Genomic DNA, 11,383 nt, shown 5'->3' with positions numbered 1-11,383 from the left:
TCTTTTCTTTTCTTTTCTTTTCTTTTCTTTTCTTTTCTTTTCTTTTCCTTTCCTTTTCTTTTCCTTTCTTTTCTTTTCTCTTTTCTCTCTTTTTTCTTCTTTCTCTCTTTCTTTTTCTTTCTTTCTTTCTTCTTTTCCTTCTTTAAAGATTTTATCTATTTGAGAGAGAGGGAGAGAGAGAGAGCACAAGCAGGGGGAACAGGAGAGGGAGAGGGAGAAGCAGGCTCTTGGCTGAGCAGGGAGCCTGATGTCGGACTTGATCCCAAGACCCTGGGGTCACGATGTGAGCTGAAGGCAGATGCTTCACCAACTCAGACACCCAGGCACCCCCTCAAATGCCAGCATTCTTAAAAACTCAAAAAAGTCAAATGTTTAACGTGGATGCTCATAAAAATTCCAAAGAAATGCTGCTGACCTTTACAAGGTTGCTCACTGCTGGTTTTCGCTCTCCCGCATGGTGGGTGGGAGTGGGGCGGGGGTCCTATCAATGGAGATTCCCTCGCGGGAGCCGAGAGGTGGTTTACCTATTTGGAGGTTAAGGAGCAGCTAACATCCCAGCATGATGAAATGGCCTCCTTTGGGATCTCCCTCTCTGTGCGGCGTCTGACACGCGGACGTGGGGCCGACTGCCATCCTAGGCAGTTTCTGGGAAGGCTCTTGTTTGATGCCGAAGCTCCTTGAGCCTGGTGGGGGTGGGGATCCGGACGAGGAGTGTGGGGATGGGCGCTGCTCATCACTTTTGACTGAGGCCACGTTTGCCACGCCAGCAGATTTCCTGGGACCTCAAGTGCATCCTGTTTCTTCAATACACAAGCCTCCCTGGGCCCTTCTGCAGGGCCTGGAACACCCTGTGACTTTTCCTGCGTCGTCTTTACCTTCGCTGCCCCAGCAGCCCTTCCTTCCCCGCCACCTCCCAGTGTGCTTCCGCCGCCTCTCCTGCTGGCCCCCTCTTAGATCTTTTTCTTTTTTCTTTTTTTTTTTCTTTTTAAGATTTATTTATTTGAGAGAGAGAGAGAGGGAGAGAGAGCCCAAGCTGCACACGGAGGCTGACGCAGGGCTTGATCCAATGACCCTGAGATCACGACCTGAGCGGAAATCAAGAGTCAGAAGCTCAATTGACTGAACCACCCAGACGCCCCCAGGGTCACCTCTTATGTTTTTATACATGTCCCAGGCAAAGGCGGGGCTTGTACGTCTAGGGCTCAGCCTAATATCTGGCACCTAGAAGGTGCTCATTCATTGTCTCTCAAATGAATTCACCCTGGAATGAATGAATGAATGAATGAATGCACTGAACCCAGTGGGAATGTATCCTTATCCCTTTGCCTCAGTTCTGCTCAGGGCAGCGGGACTGGCCACGGAAGGCTGTTCTTCAGTCTTACTCTATCCAGAGTTAAGTAGGAGCTTTCCTTTTTAATGCCCCACAGTTTTGGAAGCTCTGCAGGTTCCAGATACTACAGAGCACAGCCCGTGGGATACGGAGGGAGAAGGTGTTGTCCCCACCCAGGGAAGCTCACAGAGCTGCGTGAGCGATAAACCAGCAGACAGTCCGTGCAAACCCGGGATGACAGGTGAATCAATGCGTGGGGATGTTGGGTGTTGTGAGAGCCCAAAGAGGAGGAAGTCAGCCCCAGCTGAAGTCCTCTGGACACCTTCCTGGTTGGGGTGATGTGGGCGTTGGACAGGACAGAAGCCAGAGAAGGGAAGCAAAACAGTGCAAAACGGGGTAGCTTGAAAGAGTGATGGATTATGTGAATTATGTAAATTATGTAAACTATGTAAATTATGATTATGTAAATCAGAATAGCCAATCTGCAGGAGGAGTGACTTTTTAAATTAAAATAGTTAGCATGCTGATGATCACCCTGTCCTGGACATGACAGGCATTTCCTAACCAAGTGTCAGTACCTGTAGGACATCTTCCAGTACGGCAAGTCTTAGCTGCACTTGCTGAATACACAAGGTCCGCCATGGACGTCTGATCCAGGAGCCCCACCAAGCCCGTCTGTACCCTGAGCCCCTGTGTGGTTGTATCACCAAAGGTGGATGATTAGGGGGCTGCCGTTCTCAGGCCATCCTAACTACTTAGTGGTGACGGAGTGTCCTATGCTTGGACGTCCTGGCTCAATGGTTAGAGCACTGACTCCTGGGGCACCTCGGGGGCTCAGTTAAGCGTCTGCCTTCGGCTCAGATCATGATCCCAGAGTCCTGGGATCAAGACTTGCATCAGGCTCCCTGCTCAGTGGGGAGCCTGCTTCTCCCTCTCCTTCTGCCTGTCTCTCCCTCCCCCTTGTGTGTGCTCACCCTTTCTCTCCCTCTCTGTCAAATAAACAAAATATTTTGAAAAAGTAAATAAAATAGAAAATAAAGCACTAACACCTGTTCCTGTTATCAGGCTTGGGGGCTGGTCTTTCGGGGTTCAGATCCCTGATCAAGGTCAAGATGCAAATCCAAATACATCGCAGCAGGACACTCTGGCAAAGGTAAGCGTTCCCTCTTTTTCCTTCCTGTGTTAGAGAGCATCTGTGGAAACTTGGCATGCAGATATATATTCACAGGCATGAGAGGAACCGAATCAGACCCCAGCATTTGTTACTATGAAGGCTGGGTGGACTGAGAGCCAGCACAGAGAAGAGGTTTCTACTCAGAATTGCTAGTATGGATCTGGTTTTTAAGCCCTGCTGGGACGATCCCAGAGAATTATAAATGTTTCCCTCGGCATCGCCGAGAATACGTGGGAGGGCTTGTCAGTTGTGTGGGAACAGGAGTGGATCCGAGGAAACACGCCTTGGTCTACCAGTGGTAGCTCAGAGGTGGTGACTCACAGCAGAAATTCTCCGAGGAAAGGACACTGTCTTCAGATGGGGAAAGACCAGAGATTAAAAGCTTTCATTCCCAGGGATGGGTGAACTAGTCTGGTGTCGGTGCCTACTGGGAGAGACATCTAGAAAGAGTAGAGTGTGGTGGTGGGAGGTCCTGCGTAGTGGTGGGACTTTCGTGGACCACGGCAAGGGTGAGTGGCTGCTCCCCTCAGTGGAACCAAGCGTCTTCACAAGTATTTCAGAGTGTAATCCCTGAGCAAGTTTTCACATTCATGATTCACAGTATAATCCCCGATGGTAGTTTTAACCGTCGTATTTCACTAGGTAATCGCGGACAAAGAATGTCCGTTGCCATGTACCCCTGGTCACAAATCCCTCCTTTAGCTGAGGACTCTTCCTGTCTCTCTTCCTCTGCGGGCAGCACCCAGGAGAAGATTGATAGCTCATGAGGAAAATACCAGGATTCATAGCTTGGGAGAAAAATCATCTAAAATACCTTGGCTGGCTTTTTGAACGTCTGATACAGTTAATACTAAACTGTGCCAAACTGGTAGAAGGAATCTGTTCATTTCTTCTGAGAGCATTTTACCTTTTCAATCTATACCAGTCCAAAACAGGCTTCAGAGCGAGTAGGTGTGCAGACATGTGGGACCGGCAGTCTGGGCTTCCCGGAACCTGCTCCTTTTTTTCTTTTCTTTCTTTCTTTTTTTTTTTTTTTTTAAGAATTTATTTATTTATTTATTTATTTATTTATTTTTGTCAGAGAGCGAGAGAGAGTGCATGCACAAGCAGGGGCAAGTGGCAGGCAGAGGTAGAGGGAGAAGCAGCCTCCCAGCTGAGCAGGGAGTCCCATGTGGGGTCTTGATCCCAGGACTCTGAGATCATGACCCGAGCCAAAGGCAGACGCTTTACTGATGGAGCCCCCCAGATGTCCCACTTCTGCGGTTTCTAATGTCATTTTCCAGGCACAGGCCAGCATGTGCATTGTATCGGGGTGTCTGGGAAACGAGCCCCTTTGTAAGGAGCTAGGGAGTCGGTGTCTGCAGGTTCCCAGGAGCTCTTGGTGGCTGATGTCATACTAGATCATTGCATTCCCTTTTCAGGAATTACCACTGGCCTTGGCTTTGGCCTTTAGGGTACAATTGTAAGAGGCTGTCTGATTTCCATAGCCTCTTTGTAGAGAAAATGGGAAATTTGCATAGAAATAGACCAGGGTGAATCAAAGTATTATGTTGTAGAATGGCTGTCCTGGGGCCTGTGTTTGTTATTTGTACACATCTGGAGTGTTCAGCTTGTTTAATCCAAACACGTTCTAGACTGTAGGCACTTCAGATAAGGCCGCCCTTCCCTGCCCAGGGTTTGACATACAGTCTTCAATGCTCAGAGGGATTTGAGACGTTTGAACATCCATGGAGGGATTTTTTTCCCTCCTTGCAGCTACTTAGTTGCTTTTCAGAAACACGGTTACTCATGCTTCCTGAGGGGAAAGGTCTGTTTTGAGGTGTCCTAATGTGTTCTTGAAAGCAGATTAACGTCCTCCGTCGGTGACCAGATTTTCCTGCGTCCTGACTTCCAGGCTGGAGGGAAAGGAAATCCCATATCTTATTTGCAGAACACAGCCTCTTGTTTTAGAAAATCATTCTTCAGAGAAGAAAAGGAAGGGAAGGAGGGGGACAGGAAGCAAGGGGGACAGGGAGAAAGGGAGGAAGGAAAAAAAAGCTCTTCCTTTGGACTCTGCTAAGTCTGAAATGTTAATTTTCAGATCACCCTAAAGTATATATTACTTACCTAAAGAATTTAAAATTCATCCCAAGGAAGGGCCAGTTAACAGAACTGAAATGAAGGTCAAGAATGCTCCCCCTCTGTGAATTACTCATTCCCTGGCAAGGTGATTCTGTATGGCAAAGAACCACAGGCCATCACCAGCATCAACAAGGAACGTTCGTTGAGCTCACTGGTCCTAGGGGCCTGTGCTCAGCAAGTGTTCCCGGCGTCCCTCCCCAGGCTGAGGCCCCTTCACCTGGTGCTGGTCCTGCTCCCTGGGTGTGGTCTCGCTCTACCTTCTCCACTGCCCCTGGTTGCTCTCTGTCCCTTTCTTCTTTGTCATCTTCGATGGCCACCTATGAGGGGACATTTGGAAATATGCCTTTTGGGCAATAGGCTGCTTCCTGCCTGTAGAGAGCTGGGCTCAGAGGCCCATTTCCCTTGGTGTCCTCTGCTGGCAGGACCCTCCTGATCTCGCTCCCTGGGAGGTCCTGTGGGCTGTTTATCCCCCTGAGGTCCGTGGCTGCACACGGTTCTTGCTGAGACACGCCGCTCCTGCTGAACGGATGCCCTGGTGTTTTGGGACTGTCAGGGTACAATGGGGCATTCCCCCTTAGGTTCCCAGATGACCTTCTGTCCCCCTGAGAGGGTCGCTTAACACCACCCTTGCAGCTTCCGGCTGCCACACCTCTGACTTGGTCTCCATTCTGGGGCCATCTCCTGGCATTTTGTCTCCAGACCTGCAGACCCCAGCCAAGGCGTGCATTGGGCACAATTTCTATCTTTGAAGTTACCTCAGGTGATGCTTTACCAGATGTTTTGAACTGCATCTGTTCTGTTATCGATATCAATTTTCTTGCCATTCTCCCCTTGTACTTCTAAAGTTTTTCTCCCATAATTTCCAGATTTCTCTAAATGTTTCTTTGTCACCCACATGCTGATCTTAAAACCAATGCCATCTATTTTCCGTGTTAGTGACAGTAATGAGGTTCCTGTGAGTACAGTACCAATATTTGGCCACCTGTTGCCACGACAGCGCTGTGTAAGATGCTGCCTTGGATCCCCATGGCTGCCACGGTATGTCTTTATCAGGTCCGGAGTCCAGGGATCCTCCTGCTGGAGGCTCGGCGGCATGGACCTGGTCACTCATGACCACGTGGTGGGGGCTGGCTGTTGCCTCTGAGCATGATGTGGGGGACTCCATTCATCAGAGGCATAGAGGGGCTGCAGGCACAGGGGAGCTGTTTTCAAACCCATCCTGTGCCACATTCTGTTGGCCAGAGAGAGCCACGTGACTGAGCCACGCGACTGAGCCCATGTTCGGAGGTGGGAGGCATAGGGCTGCACAGAGGGTGTGGAGGAAGAGGGGTCGTAAATGCAATCAGACACAGGTGTTTCTGAACCTCCGGAAAGTGGGATGGGTTGTGCGTGGGCTCCCAGCCACGCTGCCACTGACTACAGCAATGACACCTCCGTCTCTATACCCATGTTCCCTGTCATTCTTCAGTCAACAAAAACACCACCTGCTTTTAAATAAATTAGATTAAAACAAACAAATGAAACACAATGAAAACAGAAAACCTTGACCTAGGGAAAAGGCCACTATAGTCTCTCCTCTTGCCCTCCAGTGAAGCAGTCAGGGAGCCACGGCGTGGGGCAGAGCCAGGCCCCAGACGTCGATCCTGGGAGTTCTGGTGTCCACCAGCAGGGTTTTTCCTACTGTAATCACCTGTCCCTTGACTTCAGCAGGATCCCAGCTTTCTGTTGTTTCCAGAAATATGGCAGTACCTGTGTGTGAGAGCCCGGGGGTGGCAGGATGGGTCTGCATGGGAGGAATCCTTGTTGGATGCACGAGGTGCCCCTGGTCTGTGACATGAGCCCCCGGTTCAGTGCCAACCCCCCCATCACAGAAACTGTGCCTTCCCATGCTTTTCAGAATGAAATGTGTGAATTACACACATCTGTAAGTTTGCAAACAAACATTTGTGTCTTTAAAGTTTGGAGACATCTGGGTGGTTCATTCAGTGGAGCAGGCAATGCTTGATCTGGGGTCATGAGTTCAAGCCCACATTAAGCGTAGAGCTTACTTAAAAAATGTACACATAAAAAAATTAAAAAAAAATTTGTTACACAATCTTAGATCTTCTCAGACTCACCCTAGAAGACTGTACGATGTCCTAGGTCCCATGGTTAGCCCTGCCCAAATGGGATGCCTTCCTCTTTGGAGTTAAAAAAAAAAAAAAGATTCGCAAAAATATCTCTATGACCTTAAACTATTTCAAGAGGAGGGTGAGTAGCTGGCATGAAAGAGAAAGGGGTCTGTTTTCTGAATTGCTTAAGGAAGTGAGCTACGGGAGAAAGACTCAGGGAACCTTGTCTGGTAGGGGAGTTGTTTCTTTTCGAAAGTACATGAGAGATAGTGTGTCCCTTAGCCATTCCCATGAACACACAGCTGTCCCCCGGGATCCTGGTGGGAAGACAATGGGTCCTAGTGGCATGAAGTGGAAAAGAAACACAGTTGGGAGCCAGGGACTTGAGGTGTGGCCCTAGCTTTGCAAACGGTGAGGGCCTGAATAGGTTCTTCTGAGCAGGTTCTGACTTTATGGGGATCAGATCTGCTTCTGCAGAGAATGGTTTTGGGTTGGAAAAGACAGCGCTAGAGAAGCGAGCTGTCCAGTCAATGGAGTCAAGACCAGAAGTGGCCGGTGACGTCCTCAGATCTCTCCAAGACAGCTCCCCAGCTTTCCACGCTGAGTGTACTTCAAAAAAAAAAAAAAAAAAAGTTCATTAAAATATTGATATCTCAAAATACAGATACTGATGGTTCAATTAGTCCTTTTTCCTGCTCCTTATTATCTCAGCTGTGATAACACTGTCTGTCTCCTGTTCTCTCTTCCATCTTCTGCCTGTCCGACGGACACGCTACTTTATTCTCCACGCTCAGCAAATGCTCAGTTCCATTTATTTTGAGAAATAATGTTCCGCATCCAGTTATTAATTTGAAAGTAATCATTTTTTTCTGATCATTTTCTTCGCTTTTAATTTGCAGGTCAAATTTTATTAGCTTACCAACCAGGAAAGAAAAAAAAAATGATGGGTTTAGGTTCTTTTTTCGCTGTGAGAATATAATTATAGGGCAACATTCACATTTGTTCTGGGGACAATTCATCTATTTTTAGCTAGAAATTATATGCTTGAGATAAATATAAAATTAGTGGACAGAGACTTTCACTGCTCTCTGCCAGCCGTGCGGGGACACGGTGCTGGGCCCGACATTCAGGTGCTGTTGAACCTAACGGACACGTGTCCTTCGTGTCCAGGAATTACTGACGAAGACTGAGGAACTAATTTCACGAGAGCCGTTATGTCACCTCTCTCTTGTAGGTGTGGTACAATCAGAAGGGCTTCCATTCCCTACCTTCCTACTTGAATCATCTGAACAACATGATACTGTGGAGACACTTACCGCCGGACCGGGACTGGAGACAATACGGTAATGTCGTTTTTCATGCATTATCATTCGCCGCTCTCAAAACACAATGTATTTAAAGGTGGAGGAGGTAGAAGAGATCAAGCCTATGGATGTGAAGCGTGGTGGGAAGGTTTTCCTCGGGCAGCCTGTTCCCATATAAATACCTGCGAAGTGGTAGGCCCTATTGGCCTCTGTTTGGGGTCATTAACTGGTTCTTAGCTTCTCGCACTTATGACCAAATCTGCACAGTGAGGGGTAAGAGATGATGGAGAGTCCCCCCTTGTGACTTTAATCTTACAGAACCAAGAATGATTTCTTTTTTAGGACATTTTTATATGGAGTAATCTTGTAGATAGTATAGATCACCCATGTTGTAGGGAAGGCAAACATCATCATCTGTTCTGTGCTGGGCCCTCAACTCATCAATTATCTAAGCCGATCGAGGACTCATGGCCTGTGCTTTCCTATCCTGAAATAATGACATTATTTGGTATTTATTTGAAGAAGACTTATTTTGAAAAATTGACACAAGTTCATTTCTGGAATCCAGAGTGAAACTATTGATTTAAGGGGATGTTATTGCTTCCTGTGGTGGGATAAATTGTAATTTATCAAACTCTTCCAGATTCCTTAAAAAAAAAAAAAAAGTCATAAAGACATCAAGTGTGTAAGCACCAGCAGGCCACACCTATCATAATTTATTCACAAGATGTACTTGTTGAAGTGTCAGTCTTCATGGGCATAAACATGGAGCGATTACCCTAGTGTTCTTGCTTTACCCCAGCCCTATCTTTTACTTCCATATTTGTTTTCTTTTATCCACCAAGTTTTTTTTTTTTTCTAAGATTTTATTTATTTATTTGACAGAGAGAGATCACAAGTAGGCAGAGAAGCAGGCACAGAGAGAGGGCGAAGCAGGTCTCTGCCGAGCAGAGAGCCCAATGTGGGGCTTGATCCCAGAACCCTGGGATTATGACTTGAGCTGAAGGCAGAGGCATTAACCCACTGAGCCACCCAGGCACCCCCTTTATCCACCAAGTTTTTAATAAAACAGGATTAAATTATTTTGTGACACTTTAATTATGTTGGAACGATAGTAGGCAATATACAAAAGTGAAAGTATGCATGCCTAAGAAAAATAGGAAAAACACGAAGGTCCCTCAGATGATGGACAGCAGAGCCCTATCAGTAAGTGCCTGGAGTGTACGGGGGTCTCTAGTTGAGATGTAACACCCATGGTGTCATTTCATTTTTCACAGCGGTTTTGTAAGGCGGCCAGTATTAACCTACTTCACTGATTAGAAAACCAAGGTTAAGAGAAATCACCTACTGGCGATGGCTCTGAGCAGGGTAGGCCGTGGGCCATGCTGTGGCTCTAGGTCTGGTTGAGAACAAAGCCCTCCTTCTACTGCTGCAGGAAGTGAGAGGTCACTTCTGAAGGGCACGAGCAGAACCGCTTCCTGGGCAGGTATCGCGAACCACGGATCTTGAAGGATGGGCAAAAGTTTGATTGAAAGCTACTGTATTAGCAATTCAGGAGAATCATAGCGTCCTTTCAAGTTCAGTGGCAGAGTCCAGTTTGACCTTGTCGTAAAGGTGAGTGTAGAGAGACAACTGCGGTTGGTTGAGGCCAAATTCTGCTTGACCTTGTCTAACAGAGTGAGGACTATACTCTTTCCTTATAGACAGTCTTTACCTCTATTGGAGAAAGAGAATGTCGTGATCAAAGTATGTATGTATTAGACTAAATAATCAGGAAGCCGTGGTCTAAAGGGCAGAGGGCGGGTTGCAGTCAAGTGACCTGTTGGAAGTTGGTTGCTCACATGTAAGACTAGCATGACTCTGGAGGGAAAAAAATGAAATTATAACATGCACGCAGATGAGAGAAAAGGTTGAGGCGTTAGTAGTGGGGAAAGGAGAGAATTTAAAGAACTTGACAAGTAAGGAAATGTAGAGAAAGAGTTTAAAGGATATAGATCAGAAATCTGAGGTCTTAAGAACAAAGGACGGTCCTGGTCGGTCTGGATGGGATTATAAGAACTAAGTCAGGAGAAACACGTGTTCAGAGAAGTGGTAAAACAGTGTGTACAGGTGCAGAGATGCCTGGTTTGAGTCACATGTTGGATGAAAATGTGCCATAAGATTCAGAAAAGGAGAGGGACAAGCTCAGGAGAAGGAGGGTGAGCGAAACCCTCTAGCCTTCCCCTGGATAAAGATGGCTGTCAAGCCCGTCAGGGAGGCTTGGGGTGTTAGGAGGTGGGAGAAGGCAGGGTGTAGGCTGGTTGCCTCCGGAGAGCTGGTCCCGTGGAGGTGTAGGGATGGAAATCCCATGGGTGGAAAGACGCTGAGAGAGGCTATTTATGGGATGTAGGAGACTGAACACGTGTCCCTGTTCTGTGGACGCTTGCTGAAAATGAGTGAGAACAGAAACTGTGAGTGCGCACATGCGTGTGCAAAACAAGGAGTGATTAGAGGTTTGGGGAGGGTGAGAGAGTGAAAGGGAACATTTGGGTTGTAACTTCACGTTTTACTCTTGTACAAGGTATAAAGGTAAAAGCATCAAATACTACAGATCTGAGTTAGTGGGAACGGGGCGTACGAAGTGTAATTGAGTGACATCAGTAACTGTGCGTGTGTAGGGGGGAACCATAAAGGAGTAGAGATTTTGGGTTCGGTGGAGATCTGATGCTGCCATGAGGTCCTAAGGGGCTCCCGGCTTGACTGAGCATGCTGTCTAGACAGATCTGAGATGAGAGGAGGAATCAGGCAGGGGCGGAAACCTGTGTCTCAGGAGATAAAAACCATGATCGCAACTAAAATTTCCATGCCCAAGGAACAGAATGGTGTCCTACTAAAAGGAACCTTAACTCGTGAGAGCTTGAGTTAAACACGTAAGTGTTAAATTGGGTTCCAGCTGTGAGCCACAGTCTTGAGTCCCGCGTTTGGTCGAGCCCTTGTGTCCTGGGTCACTGGCTGGGGTCACGGGAACAATGGTGACCCGAGCTGGGTGTCAGTCTACTTGTGTCCCGTGGGGCTGGCTTCCCGGGTGAGATGACATGCATCCCGGGAACGTCTCTTGTAAGGAGTGGAATCCTTGTTGGTTGAAAAGTCACGCTGACCTGAAAAATACATTTATCCTCTGTTATTGGAAACTTTAGTGATATTTTATTTGTTTCTGTCAGAATTTCAATTCTCATGTGCCTTGTTGAGGTGGTGGTTGTGCGAAAGGAAGGTTTGGGCCGCAAAGAGGGGACATACCAATCAGAGCGCCCAGGATAAGGTTTGTGCATTAGTAGCCAAGGGTTGATTAGGAACTCTGGGCAGG

At 47.5% G+C, this 11,383-nt stretch overlaps 1 protein-coding gene across 1 annotated transcript in view; it reads left to right on the top strand.

Moving 5' to 3' along the window:
- Positions 1–11,383, top strand: part of ABCA13 (ATP binding cassette subfamily A member 13) — a 298,434-nt gene that overhangs the window by 191,783 nt on the left and 95,268 nt on the right. The window contains exons 44-46 of the mRNA XM_032874934.1: positions 2,396–2,436; positions 2,469–2,509; positions 7,971–8,079. Of these exons, the coding sequence (XP_032730825.1) occupies positions 2,396–2,436; positions 2,469–2,509; positions 7,971–8,079 (191 nt within the window). The remainder of the gene's footprint in view (positions 1–2,395; positions 2,437–2,468; positions 2,510–7,970; positions 8,080–11,383) is intronic.

Source organism: Lontra canadensis, unplaced genomic scaffold (genome assembly GCF_010015895.1).
Source record: "Lontra canadensis isolate GAN:19392208 unplaced genomic scaffold, GSC_riverotter_1.0 scaffold54, whole genome shotgun sequence".
In the NCBI taxonomy this organism is placed as follows: domain Eukaryota; kingdom Metazoa; phylum Chordata; class Mammalia; order Carnivora; family Mustelidae; genus Lontra; species Lontra canadensis.
The sequence above is the reverse complement of the archived record's forward strand: the minus strand, read 5'-3'. Positions and strand labels throughout refer to the sequence as shown.